The 25,639-nt window shown below is 45.5% G+C and overlaps 1 protein-coding gene across 4 annotated transcripts in view; it reads left to right on the plus strand.

The window, feature by feature from the left end:
* Window positions 1-230: 230 nt before the first annotated feature.
* SLC22A31 (solute carrier family 22 member 31) overlaps window positions 231-25,639 on the plus strand; it is a 43,295-nt gene continuing 17,886 nt past the window's right edge. For 2 of the 4 annotated variants that reach the window (XM_033942853.1, XM_033942857.1), the window contains exons 1-9: window positions 231-600; window positions 6,006-6,109; window positions 10,919-11,073; window positions 12,971-13,139; window positions 17,506-17,651; window positions 18,485-18,593; window positions 18,676-18,890; window positions 19,310-19,421; window positions 21,471-21,844. In XM_033942853.1, coding sequence (XP_033798744.1) covers window positions 295-600; window positions 6,006-6,109; window positions 10,919-11,073; window positions 12,971-13,139; window positions 17,506-17,651; window positions 18,485-18,593; window positions 18,676-18,890; window positions 19,310-19,421; window positions 21,471-21,844 — 1,690 coding nt within the window. In that variant the 5' untranslated portion in view covers window positions 231-294. Of the gene's footprint in view, window positions 601-6,005; window positions 6,110-10,918; window positions 11,074-12,970; window positions 13,140-17,505; window positions 17,652-18,484; window positions 18,594-18,675; window positions 18,891-19,309; window positions 19,422-21,470; window positions 21,925-25,639 lie in introns of all 4 variants that reach the window. The other 2 variants (XM_033942854.1, XM_033942856.1) reach the window with 1 other exon arrangement.

The following is a 25,639-nucleotide window of genomic DNA, read 5'->3' on the forward strand; positions in this document are numbered from 1 at the left end:
CCAGATTCTCGGGGTGAGTGAAGGAGGAGAGGGGGGCAAAGTGGAACAGGACAGGGTAAAAGTCTCGTTTGTGGTATGTCAGCTTTGGGACCTTAGTTTTGCGGGGGGGCCCCCTCTCTCTCCGCTTAGCGGCCCATTCTCTACGCCTAGGGTGGGGGCGGCGGAGCTTAGCCTTCACCTTTTCCTTGCCTGGATCGGAGCCCAGCGCCGCCTCCGACCCCTCCCCTCCCGGTTCACATCTAGCCCCGGGGCGCCGAGAACACCAACTTGCGGCTTCTGCTCCGGATCGGCCTCATGGACTTTGACGGGCAGGTGCTGCCCCGCACCGGGGGCTTCGGCCGCTTTTCCCGGCTGCTGGCCGCCGCCCTCTGGGCGCCCAACGTGGCGCTGGCCCTGGGCTTCTTCTCCGAGCTGCTCTATTGTGAGGAGCCCGAGCACCGTTGCCGGTCCGACCCCTCCCTCCGCAACCTCTCCGGCCCCGAGTTGCTGCTGGACACCGCCGGCTGGAGCCGCTGCCAGCAGAGCAACGACAGCGGCTCCTGCACCCGGGGCTGGGAGTACGAGAGCAGCGCCGGGCTCCGCAGCAACATCGTCAGCCAGGTGAGGGGAGGGGAAGGGAAGGAGAGGGACATGTCAGCTAGCTAATGGGAGAGGGGAAGCGAGGGCAGGGAACAGGGGGGCAGTATTAGCCAGGGGAGGAGGAAGAAGAAAGGAGGTGGAGAAGGTGGCCGGGGGAGAGGGATTGGGGGACATTACCAGCTAGGGGAGGAAGGGGGAAGGAGAGAGGATATCAGCTACCAGGGAAGGAGAGGGACATGTCAGCTAGCTGATGGGAGAGGAAAGCGAGGGCAGGGAAGAGGGGGGTAGTATTAGCCAGGGGAGGAGGAAGAAGAAGAAAGGAGGTGGAGAACGTGGCAGGGGGAGAAGGATTGGGGGACATTACCAGCCAGGGGAGGAGGGGGAAAGAAGAGACGATATCGGCTACTAGGGAAGGAGGGGGGACATGTCAGCTAGCTGATGGGAGAGGGGATGGAGAAGGAAGTCAAGTTGAAGGGAGAGGGGGGAAACATGATCAGCCACAGAGGGGGAAGGGAGGGAGGGTGTCGGTTGTGTTTGTGTCTACTTACCCTGAAAAGATGGACTGGAGGGATCATGTGGTTTTTAAATCATCAGTTCATGTTACTCTGAGAAGCTGGTTAGTTCAGTCCTACATCTTTGAAGTGGGTTTGGGGGGCTGGCTCTCTCTGAGCCCAGGGGACCAACATTAGCCCTGTCTTCTGAAGTCCTGACCTGCAGCAGGTCTTTAGCTGTTATGAGTAAATATCCCACCTTAATGTGAAGGATGGGATTTCCAGTTCTGGTCAGGCTCATTCCCCATCCTCTGTCTTCTGCACCTACAGCCACTGGGGATACTTATCTGCTCTACAAGCTCCAGAATGACCCTTCTGTTTTGTGCTTTTCTTAGTTTCAGAGGGTGGGTGAAGATTGATGTGTGTGTTTCATGGATCGCACTACTAGCGGATGAGGGAGTGGGAGTGTAGTGCAATGTCAATGGCCAGGTGGGGGGAAGGGACGGGAACTGGGTGAATGAGCACTTAGGTTTTAGCAAAGCTTTCACCAGACAACTTACAAATATACTAACTGCCCTTGGGTTTGAGTTAAGAACTGGTTAAGTGGAAGGTGACGGAGGCTTCTGGTAAAAGGGGATCACTCTGAGGAAAAGGACGTTACTAGTAGGTTCGGTTCTCGGCCCTGTTCTTTTTAACATCATTTTTATTATTTGCAATAAATTGTATCAAGTTTATAATATGTTACAACAAAATCTTAAAAAGGTCAAAACATTCAATGAAATATAAATACAGTCTGTGAACTTCTGTGTAGAAATACTTCAGCTTACAAAGAGCATCCGAGCAGGGCGAATCTCTTCAGAATGAGGTTAATAAATCTCAATAAATAAATGTATATTTTACATGCTGTGACAAAATTCATCACCGTTCCCGTCCCCGCGGATAACCGTGGGAAATAATCCCATGTCATTTTCTAGTGTCTATTTCAACCTCGGTCCTTCTACACCAGCATTCTTCAAAGGAAAGCCTGCGGGTCAGTGGTTGTGGCCATTCATACTCTGATTCTTATGTGAGCCAAGGATAATGAAGCCATTGTGACATCACTGATGTGATTGGCTCTTAGGCACTGGTGGAATGAGGCATTATGACATCACAATATCTGCTCTGGATACCAGAGACTGTCATTCTTCAGTGTCTATTTCAACCTCGGTCCTTCTACACCAGCATTCTTCAAAGCAAAGCTTGCGGGTCAGTGGTTGTGCCCAATTATACTCCGATTCTTTCCTCTCTCCTTAAAGAATGACATGAAGATGGTTTCCCACGGTTATCCGCGGGGACGGGGACGGTGATGAATTTTGTCACCGTGTCATTCTCTAGTGAGGATTAAAGAATTTAGTGTCTGAAATAATCAGCCAAATGACCTGGATGAGCTGAGCTTCACTGGTCGTTACTGATACAGTATGTACAAACCTAACCCATTTAGGGCAAGACATAAGACCGCGTGGATTCCAAAACAGCAATCGATGCTCAAACAAGTTTGCATGCAAATGATTGGCACGGAGGTTCGTCGTAATCTGCGACTCTCACACATGCGCAGAAGAGTCCGGTTGGTAGAGCGACAGTATACTCGGGCCCTTCCGTGGAGCTGGTCCTCCCTTCTTCGATCGCCATCATCGTTTCCTCTTCCAGGGAAAGTGCAGATCCTACAACGGCAGAAGCCCGTGCGGTTAACAAACGCTGGCATTTCCCACGCTTTTAAATAGTACAGCGAGGGCAAGCCCTTCATGCTTTGCGGAGAGGTAGCAGCAGACTGCGCAAATGCGTGGCATAAATGAGGGTAGTGCAATAAAAGGTATATAGTTTAATCATGAGGAACAAACATTTAAGCCTTCTCTCGTCGGCCCCATCTTTTCGTTGCCCTCTCTTTTATATTTTACGCTGTTAACGGGCACCCATAAGACGCTCCTTCAACACACATATCTAATAGTGTTCTCAAATAGCCCCAATTTTTCTAAATACTGTTATCTCATGTATCTGTTCCACAATTCTAAACAGTATTACTAATATTCATATTCTCCTCACTGCAAGGTCTTCAGAAGTACCAGTTGGCAACCAAGTGTTTTCAATGGCTACTATTCAACGTTGTTGGCACTGGCCTCCTCAGAAGACCTTCTTATTTATTACTTTCTGTGCACTTTTGTGCTCTGTGCTCATTGCAAATAAATATCTTGTACTTAAGTTTTAAGTTTTTTATTCATATAACAAGTGTACAATCTAAATTCATACAAATTCATTAAGTATACACTTGACATTTTTTCATACCTTACTGTAAATATAACATTTCATTATATACTCTTTTACTATAATTTTTAATAAGCATATAATAGTTAATAAGTAATAAGTATGTCAACTATTACTCAGTTATAACCCCCCTTCCTCCCCTTACTTTGGGAAATGCATACAATAAAGCAAAATATAATGTTAAATTATTTATATTTTATGATGAATAAAATAAACCCACCCACCACCCCCCTTATCAAATATCTTATTATGGGAAATTTATATCATTCATTGCAAAAGTCTGTTAATGGTCCCCAAATCTTCTTAAACTTGTCTATATACCCTTTTTGTGTTGCAAATGTACACTCCATTTTATATATATATATATGGCAAACTGAATTCCACCAAAAGTTGTAATTTAATCTGTCATAATTTTTCCAATTGTATGTTATTTGTTGAACTGCTACTCCAGTTAATATAAATAAAAGTTTGTTGTTATTTGAAGAAATTTGACTCTTTGCTCTCATTGCTGTGCCAAACAGAATCGTATCATATGTCAAGGCTACCGGATTCTCCAACATCCTATTTAGTTGAGGTCAAATTGATTTCCAAAATAAATATATTGTACTAAGTTTAAAACTTTATTAGCATATTAAATAAGTTAATCGTAGCGTTTGTATTGCTTATATCAGGAAGGGACTGTCACTTCGACATATTTCGCCCTGAGGCTGTTTCAAGAAAAAGTCCTCCCTTGAAATGCTTTCCAGACCATCCCGATATGCTGACTTCTAAAATGCAATTACTTTGGGAAGTATAAATCAATGTTACTTCCTAGAAACTTTGCATAAAACACAGCCGTGCCTCAGAGACCGAGTCATCTAGCAAAAATTTTTTATTTGGATATTGCCAATCTTCGGTCACGTTCTCATTCATTGGCAACTGGCTGGTGCTTACCGCACATGGATAGTGTAGTTCTATATTTTTATATCATTTTTTGAAATTTTTTTCTAAATTTTCTTGTGTTTTAGTTTTTTCAAATCACATTCTTAAAAAAATAAATATGCTTAATAAGATAGTGCATATATTCACAAAGCACTTATCTGAAATTGTTATCAGCACTGTATTTTTCCCAACGGGGCCACTGTTTCACCCGATGTGGCTTCGTCAGGGGAAGTAATAGACAGTGCCTAAAACACAAAAAATTCAATTAGTTTCAATGTAAACTGGCTGAACATACCTTTAAATTTAAAGCAATATCAAAATTTAATTTAGCAACTCACGGAACACCAATCGACCTGGCTCCTTAGTGTAGCTTAATCTATTAAATGGCAGCGAACTTCTAGGAACGCCGAGCTTTTAAATGGTCCAATACGGACCTGTCGGTGCTTACGTTGGTCAGATGATCGACGTGCACTGACGTCACTAAACAAGTGAATGCGATCATTGGAAATAGAAAAAAAAAGGAGCCAGGTCGATTGGTGTTCCGTGAGTTGCTAAATTAAATTTTGATATTGCTTTAAATTTAAAGGTATGTTCAGCCAGTTTACATTGAAACTAATTGAATTTTTTGTGTTTTAGGCACTGCCTATTACTTCCCCTGACGAAGCCACATCGGGTGAAACGGTGGCCCCGTTGGGAAAAACACAGTGCTGATAACAATTTCAGATAAGTGCTTTGTGAATATATGCACTATCTTATTAAGAATGTGATTTGAAAAAACTAAAACACAAGAAAATTTAGAAAAAAATTTCAAAAAATGATATAAAAATATAGAACTACACTATCCATGTGCGGTAAGCACCAGCCAGTTGCCAATGAATGAGAACGTGACCGAAGATTGGCAATATCCATATAAAAAATTTTTGCTAGATGACTCGGTCTCTGAGGCACGGCTGTGTTTTATGCAAAGTTTCTAGGAAGTAACATTGTATCTTCATGCTGACTTCTAACACATATATCCTGTACGTCCGTGCTATTATAAAAACTGTATTTATGGTATCAGTGTTATAAATATATTAATTTCAGGGCTGAACTATTGGTAAGTTTTTTCAGATCGCTTTTTTTTGTGCATTGGGAAGTCATGTTAGAGCATCAGTCGCTCTGTGAGTTTACATAGCATTTCAATATTAATGAATTTATTTGCATGGCTGGATCGGAGAATGAGCGATCATGAAGAAAACCATGTGGTGAGCCGTTTTCTGCATCGGGTTGGCAAATCTAATCATTACTAGACCAGTCAAAACTAGTTTAACGGTGATTGTTAGATGATCGCTGACTTTAGTGCATCTGGACCTTAGAGACAATATGACCCCCCCCCTCAGGAAAACTGAGTTTGATGAGGGAGGTGGGAGGCTGGTAGAGAGGGGTTGCTAGTGGCTTCTGCGAAAACAGAAGGAATGTCCCTAATGGAAAAATGTTTGTATTTCCTTTCTTAAACCTTACCTATGGATTGTTTTGTATATTGTATTTTTAAATTACAATGTTTTAGACTGTAAAGTGCCTTGAAGGTTTTCCCAAGGGCGGGATAGAAAATTGGAAACTTGGGTTGGCTGGGGAATTCTTCCTCATGACTCCAGAGCCTGGGTCTGCTCACCACACGGTGTGATACTTTCTCTTGGTCTCAGTGCAGTGACATCTGTCCTCTTCTTTGCTTGACAGTGGGATCTGGTGTGCAAGAAACGCTGGAAGATTTCTCTGGAGCTGGTCAGCTATATGGCCAGCTGGCTGGGCGGCTTCGTCGTGTTTGGCTGTGCCTGTGACAGGTAACCCCCCCTCCCCCCCACCCCCCGTCCTTAAGGGATGATGCTCTTGTCTTCCCTATCCCCAAATGGGTGAACCTAACACTCACCCCCCCTTTTAAGGCACTGGCATAGAAATCCCTTGAAACAATGACTCAAAGACACAGCTAGGGGTTGCTCCTTGATAGATCAGTATCAGTCCAAGCAGGCAAATGGAATAAATGTCTAACCACCTTCATTTCAAATGCACCCTCCTACCAAACCTTCAGGAAATCCATTAAAACCTCTCTCTTTGATAAATTTCTCTGACTCCTTTCCTGCCTGCTGTATCTTTGAAATGCTTCCGAATAAATCTTGACTAGTCTTGGCATGCTAATGTAATTTGAAAGTCCTTTTCTGTAACATCGCTGTCTGTAACAGTCTCTTCCTCTGTAAACCGCTCTGAACTGCTTGTGGTATTGCGGTATACAAAAATAAAGTTATGATTATTATTTTACTGTTTTGGCATGTATTAATTAATATGCAACACACTTACTACTTACTACTGTGACTTATCATTTCTATAGAGCTACCAGACGCACGCAGTGCTGTACATTAAATACGCATGAGATATACTTCCTGGTTCCTGTCAAAATTTCCATCACTTTCCTCAGTACAGGGCAAATCAGTTCCCTTCTGGCTTAGTCTCAGTCTTTCTCTTCTGGAAACTCTCTCCACCCAGATCTCTCAAATCAGGAATTATCGTAGAACCTAAGACTAGCCTTACTGGGTCAGACCAGTGGTCCACCTAGCCCAGTAGCATGTCATCACTGTGGCCAATCGCAAAGAGTAGCAACACAAAATACCTCTTCTGTATGGGGTGGGTAAAATCTCTGTCCTGTATACCCACTTCACACCAGATATAAATAAAAGAGGTCCATAGACTAGTGAGAGTCCAGTATGGATCCCACCAAGGTGATGATAGAAACATGACGGCAGATAAAAGCCAAATGGCCCATCTGGTCTGTCCATCCACACAGTAACCATTATCTCTTTCTCCCTCCGAGAGATCCCACGTGCCTATCCCAGGCCCTCTTGAATTCGGACAGTCTCTGTCTCCACCACCTCTTCTGGGAGACTGTTCCACGCATCTACCACCCTTTCTGTAAAAAAGTAGATTACTCCTGAGCCTATCACCTCTTAACTTCATCCTATGCCCTCTCATTGCAGAGTTTCCTTTCAAACGAGACTCGACTCATGCGCATTTACATTACGTAGGTATTTAAACATCTCTATCATATCTCCCCTCTCCCGCCTTTCCTCCAAAGTATACAGATTGAGATCTTTAAGTCTATCCCTATATGCCTTATGAAGAAGACCACACATCGTTTTAGTAGCCTTCCTTTGGACCGACTCCATCCTTTTTATATCTTTTTGAAGGTGCATCTGGGATGGATTTTGGATTTAGTGATGCTTCACTTAGAAAGGAGAGAGTTTCTCCTTGGCTTAAAGTCAGAGGCAGTGGTAACCCCAAATTTAAAGAAGCTGGGAGCAGATAAATCAATGTATGCAAATTTCAGGCCAATTTCCAATCTGTCAGTGCCAGTGAAGTGGCTAAATGGGCTCATTTTTGAGGGTAAAGGGTGGTCAACTGGCAGGGTTCTATGTTGGGAGTGATACTGATTCACTGGTGATGATAAAAGCATTCCTGTATTGGTGCTGACATTAGATTTGTCAGTGGTGTATGAACTGGTGGAAATGGCTATTTTAGTTGATTGACATGGGCAATTAAGGATGTGCCTTGGGTTGCATCTTCTCATGGAGTTTGATTTGGGGCCCATCAGTCAAAGTTGTGTTGCTGGTTATGGAGTTCTGCCAGAATGTTTACATCCTCCATTAAGGGCATTACACTGGTTCCCAGTTAAAGAATTGAAGGTTTTCATTTTTGAGGTACTGAATAGTGACAAGCGATTTATTTGACACTTCATATTGGGAGTAATGTACTGAATAGATGTTTGAGGTCTTCTCAGGATAATTAGTTACAAATTTCTGCAGTGGGGGAAAAGAGGGTGAAGAGATTTAGAACAGATGGATCTGAAGTTTAGAATAAGCTTCAGGATTGGTTGCGGCAAGGAAATAATCTGTGAGCCAGTAGAAAAGGAATGGCAATCCATTTATAGCCACCAGAGGGGGGGAGGGGAGGGGCGTTTGGTGTTCAGCACTGATTTTCGCCAGTAGGCTCATAAATCTAGGCAAATGACTGGCAGACCTAAATTTAGAAGCACAACTTCTAAAGTAAGATGAATTTTCAGCCGAAAACTTAGATGCTTATTTTAGAAGTTCTGGTTGTGTTTTGGATATCTGAAAACCAGAATTTAAATGTCCCTATTGCATAAATGACGTCTAAATCCCGATTTTATAAAGCCAGAGTATGGTTAAAAGGGCAATGGGTCCTTATGGCAAGGAAGGAGCCAAACTATGGACATCCAGCTCCGATTGCAGAAGGGGAAGGGATGTCCATATTTGGATCTAGTACATGGCACAACCAGGTTACAGATAGGTGCTCTGATTGGGCAGTTCTCCACTGATTGGAAATCTGTAGAAATAAAGGCAATAACCTTTTTTATTGGACTAACTTAATACCTTTTTTGAGGAGCTTTCTAAGGTCAGAAAATCTTCATACTTGGTCATCTCTGTGGTGTTTTGGATTTTGGCAACCAGCAGCCACTCACTCATAGGACATCTCTGAAGGAAGTCGCCAATCATCGGTCTCCTCTTTCTGCATAGGGCAGCTCTAGGTTTCTGAATTCCAGTTTCTCCTTTTTTCACGTCTAGGACTGTGTTCCTGAATTAAGGTGGAATTAAATTAAATGATCATTTTATGGAGCATGTGTGGTTGGGCAGACTGGATGGACCACTCATTTACTATGAATTGGGATGGTGAGTCTAGTGGCTGTGGTGATCTTGGTCCAGCTGTCTTTTTGCTTTCCTTCTGCACAAGATTTCCATCTTAAAATTCCTCACGAAGCATCTTATTGATGTCATTCTCATTAGGGCTCGTTAGCCTTCCCGAGGGAGCAGTTTTGTAGCGACCTGGTTCTTTATTGTCAATAAGGGCATTTGGTGTGTGTTGAAAGAAATGAGGCAGACCTGCCCAAATCTCTCCCGGCTTTTTCCTGAGCCACCCTGCAAGTCAAAAGCAGATCTTGCCTTCACACCCCGATTCCCCGCTTGGAGTTTGGATTCTTGCTCATAGTTTATTAAGAGAAAAAGAATGATTTATCTTATCCTTTCAGACTATAAAAGGTATAATCAGGAGTGTGGTCTTAGGGGGGGGGGGGGGGTCCAGTTATGAAGCAGATGTTTTCTGTGGTGGTGAGTGTGGTAGTGGGAAAGGGGCTGGGGCAGTGGGTTTGTAAGGATGCTTAAGGTATATTGGCTGTGTTGGATGTTTCTTTGTAAGCAATGGCTCTTACGGAGAGCAATAAATAGATGACCTGGGTATGGGGTTTGAAGGGGGGGGTAAAGTAAGTGCAGAAATGTTCCTATTGCAAGGGCTTTGAAGGTCAGCGTCTGACCTTGTGCTGGACAAAGGCATGACCACTGCTTGTAGAGTTTGGTGCCAATCAAGAGTTTTCAAACTGAAAGGAAAAAGGGGAAAGCATTATCCTTTCATGTTTTTGGTGGTTTTAGAGGCGAAAGCAGCTTTCCTAGATGAAGCAAGCAAAGGAGATGTGCATCGGAAACCGCGTTGGAAGTAAAAGCAACATTTCCTATCTTGTTTTAAGTGTAAACGATTTTTATTGATGACCAAAGCAGTACAAACAACCAAAGTTAAGCAAGCTCAACAACACAATCAAAAGAAAACCAGTTGGCCAGTCATCAAGGTTTCAACCCTCCCCCCCATCAAACAACCTCCATAAACCCAACTCCCCCCAATCCTATCTCCATAGAAAGTAAGAAAAAAAGAAACCATGAGGGACTTCAACTCTTAGTGCCCCCATGGCCTAGAACCCCCTCTGCAGGAACGCCCTGAGACCCTCCCAACCCCCCCCATCCGAACTCCCCCAACCCACCCCTCACCTCACCAACAAGACTAAATTACCCCATGCAGATGTGCACTCAGCTGGAGACTATTTAATATGCGACCCCGAGCTCTCGGAGACAAGATATCTAAATAAGGAGACCAAATGTGAACAAAGGCACAACTTTTCCGATGAGAGGAAGCCGCCAGTCTAGCGTCCCATCCCATCAATTCGTGTAATTTATCCTTCAATACCAAATAGAAGGGGCCTCCCCGGATGTCCAAGTATTGAGGATACATTTCTTCCTGAGCACATACCATATACCCAAAAACAACCTCTCCAAAGAGGTAAGCATAGACCATGCAGAAAAATGAGAAAATAACATAGGAAGAGCACCGTCAAAAGCATTTTTATGTTGTTTTAACCCAAACATATTTTCTTAACCTGAATAATAAAGAACAAATCCTCTAACTGACATGGGAAACGAAACGGATGCTCACACAGTCTGTGTATCCCCTGGTACCATTGTCTCGGGTTAACCAGAGCCCTGGGTAACTCCCAGACTGCATATTCAGCGCCAGTGGCCAGCCCGGCTTTGAACATCCAGAGACAGAGCTGCCAGTGGCCAAAAATTCACACTCTGCTGCTAGCTGAATATTTTGCCCCACTGTGATCTGCACCTCAATGGCCACTCCTGCCCAATGGATTACCTTCTGAGGCTGAATGCTGTTGGAAATGGAGGGGTGCCCTGTGTGGTCGCTCAGATAATCACCACAGGCTGTACACCCTGGCCTCCCTTCCCACTGATCCTCTGAGTTTTCTCTTTCAGGTTGGGCCGTCGTCCTGTCTTTGTCTTCTCGCTGGTGCTTGTGATCCTTGCGGGTGTGGGAGTGGCAGTTTCGCTGGATTACATCATGTTCCTGCTGATAAGAGGGCTTTATGGCAGTGCCCTGGCAGGGACCTTCCTCTCCCTCTACATCACCCGTAAGTACCTGTTGGGATTGGGGAGGGCCGGTTTCCTCATTGTTGTCTCCCAGGCTTGAAGTGATGGTGACCCTGCTGTACTCGGCACAGCGTTCGGCCACATCACTTTTCAGTGTTTGCAACAACGGTGAGTTTGTAATCTTTCACAGTAAGGACTCGCTGGTGCCCAATATTCCTTTTGTTTTCTGATGATGGGCCCTGGGTGGAAAAATTAAGATGAGCCCTCTATACCACCATCTTTCTAAAGATAGAGATAAGGGGGATAGGGAGGAATCCCTTCAGAGCTCCAGTATATAAACCCTGAAAAATACAAACACATCCCTGTTCCTCCTGAATGTCCAGTATCTCTTCTCTATGACCCTGTCCCTATGCTTTCTCCATGTCCAGCATCTCTTGTCCGTGTCCCTTTTTCTTCACCTCCTTCACACTTCCCATTCAGGGCTCATCTCTCCCCTCCACAATCTAGCATCACTTTCTCCCTCAGGAACCAGTCAGTCTCTCTCTTCTTTTCATTCTACTCTGGGGTTCAGCATCCCCCCTTCCCTTTCTGCTCTATCTTTCTCTTCCCTCTACTCCACCCCCTTAGGTCCAGCATCATCTCTTACCTTTTCTTCCTCAGAGGTCTCTCTCTTCCCTCTGCCTCAATGCCTCCCCACAGGTCTGGTATTGCCCCTCTCCTCCCTTCCCCATGGGTCACACCATCTCTCGTAACTTTCCTCACCTCCCTCCACAATCCATGAAAGCCAAAGCAGGTGGCTGGCCAGCTGGCAGAAGCAGTGAGATAAACAGACTGCCTACTGGCCTACAGACTGGGCCTTTCCACTGCCATATCCTGCCCACAGGAAGTGACATCATAGAGGTGGAATGCAGCAACAAATAGGCAGCAACAAATAGGCAGTCTTTTTATCTCGCTGCCTCTACTGGCTGGCTGGCACAGGATGTGGTGGGAGGGGGAGAAATCCTGGGATATGTGGGGGGAGAGGTGCAATAGCAGGCAGCCCCTACCAATGGGTGGCCTTGGGCATTCTGCCAGGCTTGCTCAACGCCCTGTTTTATTCTTACCATGCTGTCCTCTGCTCCTATGTAAAGCGTGCTTAAATTCTGTCGCAGGATCTGCTATTATAGGCATCTTCCAAACTCTAGGTAAAATATTTATTTCCATTTCCGTCCTTCTGATCCACCTTCCTTACAGCTGAATGTCGAACCTCTCCATTCTGAACCACTTCTTGCTCACCGAGATGGAGATGGTCCAGAAAAGACAAAGGTCTGGTCTCCAGTGCTGAACACCATACTCATCACCTATAAAAGACCGATATCTCCTTAATCCTTCCAATAACTTGACCAGATTTTGGCGTTAATGTTACCTGCCACCGCATTACACTGACTGGCCACCTTCAGGTCTACTCAGATGATTAATTTATCTCCAATCTCATGCTGGGGGTGAGGGAAGCTCCTCCTTATTCTCCTCCTCCACTTTCACGGAGAAATGAAAAGCTCTAGAATTACACAAGGTAAAACTGACCTCATAAGAGTTACCTTGCACAAGATATAACATCTTTCATTTGTGTACTTTAGAAAAGAGATGTTTCTTCATGTCCTTTATCAGGTGCCCCCTCCCCCCATGTGCTCTTGCTAAGGAGTCCTCCAGTGCTGGGAGGCTGAGAGCTCTCCTTAAAATAGCTTCTGCTGCGTGCCCCGTCGGCTGGATGTAGGGTTGTGTCTCTGCTCTGGAAAGAGTTAAAGTATGTCTTGCTTGCAGCTTAGAATGGCTGAATGTTTGCTTAGTGACTGTTTAATATTAGTTTTGGCTTGGATGTCACTGTACTACTTTGTAAACAGGCCTCTGCTCAGAATGTCTTCTACCAAAAGCTTCACTGGCTCTTTCTCCCTCCCCCAGGACTGGAAATCTGCGATCCCGCACATAGGCTGATGGTCACCATGATTGCTCATTTGTTCTGGGTGGCAGGAGAACTGCTCTTACCAGGCCTGGCTGCACTGAGTAAAGAGTGGCGCATTCTGCAGGGCGTGATAACCACCTCTCAAGCACTGCTGCTTGTGTACTGGGGGTGAGTACCAGATCAGTTTTTCACCTCGGTTGTCTTCTGCTGAAGAGTCCTTGGGAGAGAGTAGAATTAGTTCGGTCTGTCTGTTATATTCTTCAGTCCAAAGGCATGGGAATGGGGTGGACCTCTGGGTCACAGCTTCACCAGTATATTCCAGGGTTACATCACTGAGGATTTTAGGTGATTTTGTTCACTTCTGCAGCAGAGGACGGCTTTTCATCATCTTCAGATTAGTACAGCTTTTGATCTGGTTGGTGTGTGTCTTAGGCGATGCATTGATGGTCCCAGCCAGCAGCCTCTGCTTTAGATTTCACTTTGATTTCATTTGAGCATTCAGGTATGCGGCTCTGAACACAGCACTGTACAATGCATATGACGTATTGCCCAACCCAACACTTGGGAGTGCTGGCAGGGCCAGAGATGGTTTTGTTCGAGCTTGCTTGGAACTTTGGAAAGGGCAGCCTGTGTATTTGAAATAAACCAAAAGATGACCCCTATCCTCGAGTCAGTCTAGATTCCTTCTGTGGTAGACATGCAGATGTTAACTGAGCCTAGTGTTGCTCTGGTGCTTTGTTGGGGTGATTGGGAAAAGTTTGATGTAGTCATTTGTCTCCCCATACCTGGGCTTCCTGGCACTGGACCAATGCATCGTTGACCCTGCTCTCTAATACCGAGGAGCACCTGAACTGTGAGGGCAACATCCTGCGTCTCTTGGATGGGAATGTGTGTGTGTGATCTGTAATTTCTCCCCAGCATTGCAGCTTCCACAGAAGCTGAGACGTTGCCTCAAGTTTGAAATGATAATTTTTAAGTAATCCTTCTTTTCTAGGATTTTGATTTCCTTATTTTGTACAGTTGTTTATATCGCTGTAACATAGAAACATGACGGCAGATAAAGGCCAAATGGCCCATCTAGTCTGCCCATCCACAGTAACCATTATCTTTTTCTCTCTCCGAGAAATCCCAAGTGCCTATCCCAGGCCCTTTTGAATTCAGACACAGTCTCTGCCTCCACCATCTCTTCTGGGAGACTGTTCCATGCTTCTACCACCCTTTCCGAACAAAAGTATTTCCTCAGATTACTCCGGAGCCTCTCACCTCTTAACTTCATCCTATGCCTTCTCATTGCAGAGTTTCCTTTCAAATGAAAGAGACTCAACTCATGCACATTTATATTATGTAGGTATTTAAATGACTCTATCATATCTCCCTTCTCCCGCCTTTCCTCCAAAGTATACAGATTGAGATCTTTAAGTCTGTCCCCACTTGCCTTATCCCAAAGACCACACACCATTTTAGTAGCCTTCCTCTGGACTTACTCCATCCTTTTTATATCTTTTTGAAGGTACAGCCTCTAGAATATTCTAAATGAGGTCTCACCAAAGTCTTATACAGGGGCATCAATACCTCCTTTTTCCTACTGGCCATACCTCTCCATATGCAACCTAGCATCCTTCTAGCTTTCGCCATCACCTTTTCAACCTGTTTGGCCACCTTAAGATTATGACATACAATCACACCCAAGTCCCACTCTTCCATCGTGCACATAAGTTTTTCACCCCCTAAACTGTACTATTGCCTCAGGTTTTTGCAGCCCAAATGCATGACCTTGCATTTCTTAGCATTAAATTTTAGCTGCCAAATTTCAGACCATTCTTTAAGCTTCGTCAGGTCTTTCTTCATGTTATTCACACTATCCGGCGTGTCTACTCTATTACAGATTTTGGTATCATCCGCAAAGGGGCAAATCTTACCTGACAACCCTTCAGCATTATCGTTTATAAAAATGTTAAAAAGAACAGGCCCAAGAACAGAACCTTGAGGCACACCACTGGTAACATCCCTTTCCTCCGAGTGATCTCCATTGATCACTACCCTCTGTCACCTTCCACTCAACCAGTTCCTGACCCAACCCGTCACTTTGGGGCTCATCCCGAGGGCACTCCGTTTATTTATTAGACGTCTGTGTGGAACACTGTCAAGGGCTTTGCTAAAATCTAAATATACCACATCTAGCACACATCCTCTATCCAATTCTCTGTATGCATAGCATAGAGATTTACTAGGTGAGAAAATGATAGAATTTAGGGGTGGGGGAGGATGTCACCAGGTGCTTCTGGTTATCCTTTACCGGGTTGGGGGGGAGGGTAGACACAGGGACAGGAGCTAGACTAGCCACCTCGTACTGGACTAATAAATGGCTAGTGCAGCGTTCATTTGACGTTCCCTGGAGGATCTTGAGATCATTGCTAAAGGGTTCTGCAGGATCCAGCCCAGAAAAAGTCTCCTCATAATGCTGTAAGCCACGTGAGCAGAGGAGAGGAGGAGAAATGCTAATCCAGCTGGGGAGTGAGAGTGATTGGCTGAAGAGAAAGAGAAGATGGACTGCTTGGGATTAGTGCTGCCCCATTCACCGATTTGTATCGATTCGGTTTCACAAAAAATCGGACTCGCCAATTCAGTGAGTCCTTAGTCTCCTGAAACACTTCCAGGTCTCTTAAAGCAGCAGCAGCAGTGGTGGAGGCAGGGGATGAACAGGCCTGATGATGCGGCAGAAGGAAGCCCTGGTGGGCAGGCCATGAGCAGCCTGTTCACTGCTGCTGCTGCTGCTTTAGGAGGCACGACAGTTGAGGTCTCTTGTTGGGGTGGGGGAGGGTATCGATCTGGAAGTGCTGCACAGGGGGATAAGAGAGATGGAAAGCTGATGCACATGGGGGAAGAGAGACGAAGGGAAGAATTGTTGGACATGGGATGGAGGAGATGAAGGGAGAGACGCAACAAAGAGGTAGAAAGGGATGAGAGGGAGAAATATTGCATATGGTGGAGGAGAGGGAGACATGTTAGACATAGGGTAGAGGGCAGGGAGATGCTGCATGGAGGGGAATAGAGAGGTTTGACTCAGGGCATAAGGCAGGGAGAGTGAGAGAGATTGCAGATAGTGGGGAAAGAAGCAGAAATGTTGGATATGGTAGTGAAAAAGAAGGTATAGAGATGGAAGATGGATGGTGAGCACAGAGGAAGAAGAAAATGTCTAATGGCCAGGAGACCCTGGCGAGTGAGTTAACAGAAGACAAACAGAAACTGTTGCCTGGGACCAACATGATTTGAATAATAAAGTGACCAGACAACAAAAGGTAGAAAAAATAATTTTATTTTCTGTTTTGTGATTACAATATGTCAGATTTGAAATGTGTATCCTGACAGAGCTGGTGGTAGACCGTGAGCTAGGATTTAACAGAGAGAGGAAAAGTCTTTTGTTTTGTTTACACCACAGCACCGGCATGGCGTTGGAGAGGGCAAAGGGGGCTGGAGTAGCTGAAGCAGCTTCAAAAATAAACCCTCCAAGCCGCTTGAAAAAAACTCCCGATTGGGCATGAAAAGTGAATGGAATTGAAAAATGTTTCCCTGAATCGGGCAGCAAGAGAGAGAGAGAGAGAAAGAGAGAGAAAGAGAGAGAAAGAGGGTCTGGTGGATTACCTGGGAATTACCTGGTGGTTGTTAAGGGGGGTTGAGCCACAAGCAGAGTCCGTGAGTCAGTTAGGATTGCTCTGATGTCTCCATTTGGCCAATCTTGGTGAAATGGAGACGAAAATAATCAGTCCCATCATGAGAACTTTCTTCTAAAGGAGCTTCTTGGACAGAGCACGCAGGCTTCGGCCCTCACAAATGTACACTGACATATTACAGAGCAGAGCTAATGAGGGTATGATTGGGAGCCAGGACTTCCTGATTACTTAGATCTGTTTCCTCTTAGCTAGGCACCTACCATAGCACCATCTCCTAATCCACAGCAGCCCAAGGAAGAAAATTGAGTTACTGAAGACGTGTGTTTCCTTCTGACCCTTGAGATCAGTCTGTCTGGGTACTCCGGTATCCAGAACACTGCTCCAGGGCTAAGAGCTCGGTGTCCATTCTGTAAGAACCAGAAGGCAACACACCTCTCGTCCATCAGCACAGTGTCTCCTTTCATTGATTCCTGAGTTCTCACTAATTGATTGAGAGTGTTTCCTTCCCTGTATCCATAACCTCTAGATGTGAAAATCCCACTGCTGGAGCTTTCTGTCTTAGGCTATCTTAATCTTCATTTTAACGAACAAAATGTCCCCCTTCCTCTTGTTTTCCCCGTTTTGCTCTCTCTTCTCTTTAATTTAAATTGTACTTCCACCCTTTTCCCTTCTGTACACGTCTTAATGTAATAAATGTAGTCCGTCTTTCCTAATTTTTAACTGTATATTGCTTTGAAATTGAAACTGCCATGTAATCAGACTTTTAATTAAACTTGAAACTTGACAAGGGTGGGCCGACTTCCGCAACTGAGCTCTGTATTGTTCTGTCTCTTCATGTCCTCTGTCCTCCTTGCCCTTTCCAGTTGCCAGTCCCTGTTCCCAGAGTCAGCCCGTTGGCTGCTGGCCACACATCAGCTGGATCGGGCCAAGAAGCAGCTGCGATTCTTTGCAGAGGCCAATGCGGTGAATCTAGATGGCGAAATGTACGGTGAAGAACATCTGTTTACAGGTAATGCAAGATACCCCCAGGACATTGCAGGAGCAGAGGAGGAAGGCAGGCAGGAGTGCAACTGGTAGTGGGTGTGGGGAGCCTCTGGAGATCAGGGTGCAGCTGGAATATATGTTGGGGAGGGAAGGTGTGAATGGTAGAGGAGGGAACCCAGAACAGGGCACAAGACCTTTATTGAAAGGACCTTAGCGTTTCAGGCAGGTAAACTACAATGTTGGCTCGGTGAATGTCTTCATCAAGCCATGTCTTACTGTTCTTTTCGAAAATAAGTAAAGTCTGCTTTGTTCGACAAATTTATCAATTAATTAGGTTTTTTAAAGATTGTAATTACTTTTGTAACCTTTTACTCTGGTTTTATCCTACGATATGTATGTACTTCGCTGATTGTTCAGTTTCTTATGGTGTAAACCGCCTAGAATTCTTGGGTAATGGCAGTATAAAAAAATACATTTATTATTATTATAATTTGTTTCCCTTCCCTATTGTATTTTCCTTTTATGTATTCATTCTAAGAAATTGTAGTTCTTCCCTTTTTTCCCCGATGTTTTCATGTCATAAGTGTGTTGGTTTTGTTGGTTTATGTTTAATTATCTAAAAAGTTCGTCTCCCAGCTAAATTACTATGTACAACGCTTTGTACCTTTGGATAAGCGTTTAATCAAAATCTAAATAAACTATGATAGGCTGAGTAATTGGTCAATTTGCCTCTTGTAAAGTTCTTTCTCCGCCTGGCTAAGATGCCACGATTGGACTGAGGTGACTGACTAGGCCTCACCTGTGGTAGATGCAACGCTTCAGTGTTGATGGTGATTTTTGCTATTTTTGTCTCTTCAGAGATGGACTCGATGGCTGAAGGACCTGTACAGGCCAGATATCACTCCGTGTGCCATCTCTTCCACACTCGCATTGTTTGGAAAAACAGCCTGATTCTGGGCTTCTCAGCGTAAGGACAACCCTCCTCTTATTTGCAGCCGGAATCCCGGGCTCTCGCCTCCTCTGACCTGCGTTTCTGCTCCTCTCTGCAGGTGTATTGGCACAGGCATCCGCCACAGCTATCTCCAGAACCTGCAGGGCTACGGACCCCCCTTCTATTTTGTCTATTTTCTTATGGCGGCCACAGAGGCGGCCTCGTGTCTCTTTCTCTATGCAACTGTGAACAGGTTTGGCCGGCGTGCCATCCTTCTCCTCTGCACCATCTTAACAGGAGTCTCCTCCCTGCTGCTACTGGCACTGACAGAGTGTAAGCTTGGAGTTATCTGCTTCTCTCTCTCCCCTCCCCCCCTCCCCCCCAGCACTGACAGGGCTTTTACTGGATAGTTGTAGCTTCCCCTGTAGTGATGGTAGGAGTGCTGTGTTTTTCTTTCCTGCATTGTCCGTGCTGTGTTTACTTCCCAGTGCAAATATCCATCTTCAGGGGATAATGCCATAAAACAGTGTTGTACACAGATGTGCCCTTCTGAAATTGCCCTGTGGTACACACGCATGAAAGTACACACATTTAAACATGGTGTGTGTGGAGGTCGGGCAGAGCTGCAAGACATGAAATGTATCGTGATCGCTCAAGTCCACATCGAGCGAGATGGACCATCACACCTGCCTCACAGACGGTGTCAGTGTGATGTCTGAGCTCTTCACATGCCATTGTCTCTTCTCTTTCAGACCTCTTTCCAGGAATTGCACTGGCTATTTCCATACTGGGCATCCTGGCGTCACATGCCGTGGTTATGCTGAGCGTCTTTTTTGCCAGTGAGGTTCTTCCCACGGTGATCAGGTGAGGACAGTCACTGCCCACACTCTGTACAGGGATCAGAGGGGCAAAGAGGTCAAAGGTTACAGGCAGATGAGGGGAGTCAGCCACGGAGGAAAGAGCCCAGTGGGTAAAAGGAGGTCATAAAATCACCTTTTGGGACATGAAGCCAAGAGAATATTTAAGGGAACAGGAGGTCTGCAAAACCTGTCTTACTGGGCTCATTAGTTGGGGGTGGGGGGATAATATTTCCCACTGTGCAAAAATGCGGTGAAGAAAGTGACAGACGGGGATTACAAGGATCCCTCTGGGAGGACTGGTCAGTGTTTGTTCACAGCTCTCTCTGCCACTGTCAACCTGAGCTTTGAACGCACCCTTGGCAAATGGTCTACATTTTGTTTTGTGTCCACTTCCAGTGTAATTCTCTTGTGTCAGAGACACCCCTAAATGCACCGTCCACAGTCCCTGATCCACCTGCCCTTCTGACGGATGGGTCCCAGCCTGTAACAGTATAAAGGGTCCGTTTCAAAGAAAACCTACCTTTTCCCAGTTGTTAAAAGTGAGGCTTGAGGTAGAGAATGACACGGGAAACTCATTTTCTCATCCCGTCCTCGCGAGTTCTTTTCCTGTCCCTGCCCCATTCCTGCAAGCTCCGTCCTCATCTGCACAAGCCTCAAATGCTTTAAAATCATAAGTGTTCAAGGTTTCTGTGGTTAAGACAGAGCTTACAGGAACGGGACAGGAACAGCGACGGTGACAAAACTCATGGGAACGGGACGGGAAAATTGAGTTCCTGCAGGGATGGAGACAAATTTGTCCCTATGTCATTCTCTACACTGCATCACTCTAGAAATCAAAATGTAGTAAAAGTGAGATAAATACAGTATAGGACAATCCAGCCATTGTGACATCACCAATGAGGTTGGCTGTTATTGGTGGAATAAGGCATTATGATGTCACAATGCCAGATCTGGTTACCATTCATTCAATTTTCTACACTGTTCTCCCAAGCAGAGAATGACAGGAGGACAAATGGTTCCCCGTCCCTGTGGGAACTCATTTTCCTGTTCCATCCCTGCAAGTTCTTTTCCTGTCTCTGCCCCGTTCCTGCAAGCTCCATCCTCATCTGCCCAAGCCTCAAACACTTGTGCAGTTAAGGCAGAGCTTACAGGAATGGGACAGTGACAAAAGTCAACGGGATGGGGACAAATTTGTCCACAGGTCATTCTCTAGCCTGAGGAGGAGCCTGACAACAGCACCATAAGCCCTGGACTGCTGAGTTCAGAGAGCTGTGCAAATCCTGGACAAAATGAGATCTACACAGGTCAGATAAACAGATACTTCCTTTGGCCGTGCACCATCTATCTCCCAGGCTGGGAGAGATAAGGGAACATGAGGGCTTGCAGTGTGAAAGGAGAATGGGCTGATTAAGCTGGGCTTTGCAGACTTTGATATCTTCGGAGTTTTGATTTGATCTTAATACGGAGAAGAGCAGAGCTTTCCAAACCTGGCCGGGCACTTCAAGCCAGTCAGGTTTTCAGGATATTCCCAAGGACTATGCATGAGAGAAATTTGCATGCAGTAGAGGCCGTGCTGTAAATTTTCATTGTGCATACAACTGGATGGGGGCCCCCCAGGGCTGGTTTTTGGATTATTGCTCTACTCTAGAACAATAAGTCACAGTAAAGGGCTGCAGGGGTTGGGCAGGCCTAACATCAGAACTGTGGAGCCTGTGGTGCTGCTCCCTGTGACCCTGGGCAAGTCACTTAATCCCCCCATTGCCCCAGGGACATTAGATAGATTGTGAGCCCACCGGGACAGACAGGGAAAATGTAAATTCATGTAAACTGTTCTGAGCTCCCCTGGAAGAACAGTATAGAAAATTGAATAAATAAATAAATAGTTATTTCTCATAGAAAGGGCTGATGGATACAAGGAAAGATGTTACAGGGAAGGTGACAGCAGAATCTGAGAAGATCCCTTATGATGGGTTGTGGAGGGGGGAGGCCTGCAGGTTTTATCTGTTGCTCTGGGGCTCCGATGACCAACTGCACGTTTTTCCTCCTCCTGCAGGGGCTCAGGGCTGGGTCTGATCTTGGCCGCCAGCTTTGTCGGAAGAGCAGCAGCTCCCATCATGGACTTGCACAACCGGAAGGGTTTCTTCCTACACCACGTGATCTTCTCCTCCTTTGCCATCCTCTCCGTGCTGAGTATTATGCTCCTGCCAGAAAGCAAACGCAAGAGTCTGCCCGAATCACTGCGGGATGGCGAGAGCCTACGCCGGCCACCGCTCTTCCTGTCTCGTGCCAAGGATGACCTGCCGCTGCTTTCTTCAGCCAGAACCGCACACAGCGATTACAACCCCGAGAACTACTCCCGGCTCATGACCGCCACCAAGAAAATGCTGAGCAAAGATCCTCCTCCTTATCAAGCTGACCGCCTGCAAGGTGAGGAGAACCAGGCGCTGACCCTTGACACTTAGGCCATGATTTTTTCCTGTTCATCATCTGTAAGGAGAAAAGCTACAGTAAGTATACCAGCTCTTAAACCCTGAGCCTCGCACGGTCACACACACACTCCCAGGATTCACACTGGGTCCCTTTTCAGATCGCTCTGTGAGGCTGTCCCAGTGGCCACTTCTTACTGTGAAACTTATTGTACTGGCTCCCAAGTCCTGACCGATCACAGTTGAAAAGGAAAAGTTTCAAGAACAAACGTCTTCACCTGAACAGATCGAAATGCACGGACAGTCTTTCAGTTTCATTTACTCCGTAATAAATTGTTGCTATGTGCTGGGTAATCGGTTTGATCGAAAGCAGTAGGTGGGCCTTCTCGGTCTCCCTTCATGTACTCAGAGGCCCTGCTTGGATGATTTTTCACGGCCTGTCTTAGTGGTCTGGCTTGGCATGATCTGCTCTGGTGGCGCCCTTCTGCCTCTCCTAGACGCAGTTCTGCAGTACTTAACCCAGGCATGACAAAAATGGTATTTCTTCCATCGCTGCCCCTCAGGAAGAGAGAAATGATTTCCTTTTTTCCACCGAAAACTTAGACTGGATCTCCGCTCCATTTACACTGTGCCTTGCTCTTTGGAGGCAGAACTGTCATTATCCCTTCAAAATTTGTCTTATCCCTGGAGGGGGGAGACAGTGTTCTTTGTGAAACTGCACCATATCCACATGACCTTTCTGTGCTCTCTGGGGCACTGCTTCTGGTACCGCTGTCTGCCCGAGGGGAATAAGGAGAGTGCATGGACTCTTTAAGGACAGTACCATTGTGCCTTTGCAGGGGACCATAGGTACATACTGTGGACAGTACCAAACTGGGTGGGACGGGTTACTCTGTATGGACAGTACCAAGTGATTGGGGGTAGGGACAGAGGATTATATAGATGCTATGGGACAGTACCAAAGAAAAGAAGGGTGTGAGGGCACTCTTTGAGGACAGAACTGTGCTTTTTGAAATGATGCAAGCATAAAGCTGCCAACTGGATCCAGATTTGTAGGACAGGGTTGATCCAGTCCTGGGTTTACCCTAGTGCATGCTGGGATTTGTAGTATTGCTTTTCTTGGCAATTGGAAAGGGGATATCAGAGCTACAGGTAATGCCTGTGAGTATAGATCCTAAGTAGGCAAGAACTGTAATTTCCATTTCCTAGGCCCCCTGGCATCAAGGGCTTCCCAACGGACCAGCTTCTGGAGCATATTATGCCAGTAGGCTTGGGGTTCCGCTTACGTCCAGCTTTGCAGAATACATTTGCTAACAAGTACATTTTACGACATCAAACAAGATCCCTTATTCATCCGTCCATATGCAGTGGGTGTATCCAGTACTAACTGGAACACAGTACCAATGATGGGCCTACCCAAAAGAGCCACCAAAACAGTTGAATTTTAAGGCATGCCCAAAGGAGTGCTCCTGTTGTCCACATTTAAGACAGGGCAGGGAGGGAGCGCCCCCACTATAATTCAATTTCTGCTGCGTGAGATAGGCCCGCAATAAAACTCTATAATAACATTTTCGGAGCCAAGCACTCTGAGTCCGTTGTTGGCAGGGTCCTAATATTGGCAATGATATCCCATGTGCTCAAGTCCACCGTCAAATCTCTTTCCCAATCCCTATGACAGCCAAGAAGGTTCTTACCCAGGAGCAAGAGGTGAATTGCCTTATATAACCCATTACCCATCCCGCTGATTGTATACCCCAAAATTCTCTCAATTTATCCCCCATCTGCTTCCCCAAGTGTGCTCTGTCGTGGAACGCAACGTAATGACTAACCTGAAAGGCTGGAGGAGCTGGGGCTCTTTTCTCTGGAAAAGTGGAGACTTGGAGGGGACATGATAGAAACTTACAAGATCATGAAGGGTATAGAGAAGGTAGAGAGGGACAGATTCTTCAAACTGGCAGGGGCAACAAGAACGAGAGGGCACTCAAGAAAATTGAAGGGAGACAGATTCAGAACAAATGCTAGGAAGTTCTTCTTCTCTTAGAGGGTGGTGGATACCTGGAATGCGCTTCCAGAGGAGGTGGTAGAGCAGAGTACGATTTTGGGTTTCAAAATGGGATTGGACGAGTTCCTGAAGGAAAAGGGGATTGAAGGGTATAATTAGAGGGGCACTATACAGGATAAAATTTCTTAGTTAAAGGATCACTTACAAGTCATTGACCTGGGGGGCCGCTGCGGGAGCGGACTGCTGGGCACGATGGACCTGTGGTCTGACTCGGCAGAGGCGATGCTTATGTTCTTATGACCATATGCAAATTGATTACTCCAAGTGGTCCTCCCCCTCCCTCCGGGAGCTGAAGAATGTCAAATGCCTACAACAGCCCTTTATCATCATTCTAAAATGTGCTCCAGATGTACTATACCCCCTCTCCCAGTCTTGAAAAGCTTTGTTCTCTCTCCCGGAGTCAAACCCCACATTCTCCCAAATGGGCAGTAAATCCATCCCCCTTAGTTCCCCCACCCCTTTCAACTTAAGAAGCCACCGCCAAGTGGCCGTCAATGAGCAGAGGAGGCGACTATCCCTGAACTCCACTGGAATTTTCAGCCAATGCATATGTAACAACGCAAGGGGTTGATATGGTGCAAAAAATAACCGCTCTATCTCTATAGTGTTGTGTATGTGTAACCCAGACAACCAAATGACGCAAGAGGCACGCAAAGTTGTATGCCTGAATATTAGGCAGCCCGAGAACCCCCCCCCCACACACACACACACTCGAGTCCAGCCCCCCACTAGTACCTGGAGGCCCAGCAAAAGTTAGAGAACAGACAATGCAGTTTACGCAGCAGACACAAGGGTAACATCTGAAACATGTAGAGCCATTTTGGTAGAATGATCATCTTTATAAGGCTGATATGCTACATCTAGCCTAATTATGCTCCTTTTAATTCTCTTTCCAATGGTATTTCCTTCTGTTTCAGTTCCAGATTAGCTTTGCGTTGGATAAAGTTTCTTTCTTGCACATACTGAATGCCTCTATCCCATATTCCTCTGAAGCGTTCTTTCATCCACCAGTTTCCCAGTAAGCGCAAGCCTTTGCCTCTCCACCTTTTAAAGTGCTACTAACAATTGAGTCTTTCTCATAGTGGCTTATTCTGTTGCTTACAGCAAAGATCAATCACAAGGCACATATAGGGATTAGCTTTCTTTTGAATCAACCACACGGAGCCACCAGACCTACAATGGTGTTGTGCTCAATAACTGTTGTTCATCTTAGGCTAACTCTTAGAAGGGCCTCCTAGCCCAGCTGTGCAACCCTGCGATATATTGAACCCCTTGGGATTTGGGATGAGAGAGAGCATTGACCTCAGCACCTGTGGTGATTTCCTTTTCAAAATATAAGTGAATATTTTGCAATTTAATACTTGGAAAATCGCATAGCTTGTAGGTACAGAAGTTTAGGAAATATCGAATCTTTATTTTTACTGTCTGGACCCTGCATACAGGATATATTTAAACATTTCCATTGTTCTAGTATTTTCCATATTTCCTTCAGTGGAGGCTTAGGGGGTAATTAGCTTTGTATAGTTTTCCCAGGGCTTCTATAATATTCACTCTTAGCTAGCTGTTGTTTGTCTTGGCCCATTTAACAGGATTTTGGAAGTTCAGTCTACTTCTCTCTCCTACATTTACATTCATTGTTTCTGAATTTGTCATATTTGTTTTAAAACATACTGCCCTAGAAACCTTATCGCACAGGAAAGCAATACACAACTGGATCCACAATTATAATAAATA

This window comes from Geotrypetes seraphini, chromosome 4 (genome assembly GCF_902459505.1).
Source record: "Geotrypetes seraphini chromosome 4, aGeoSer1.1, whole genome shotgun sequence".
Lineage (NCBI taxonomy): Eukaryota > Metazoa > Chordata > Amphibia > Gymnophiona > Dermophiidae > Geotrypetes > Geotrypetes seraphini.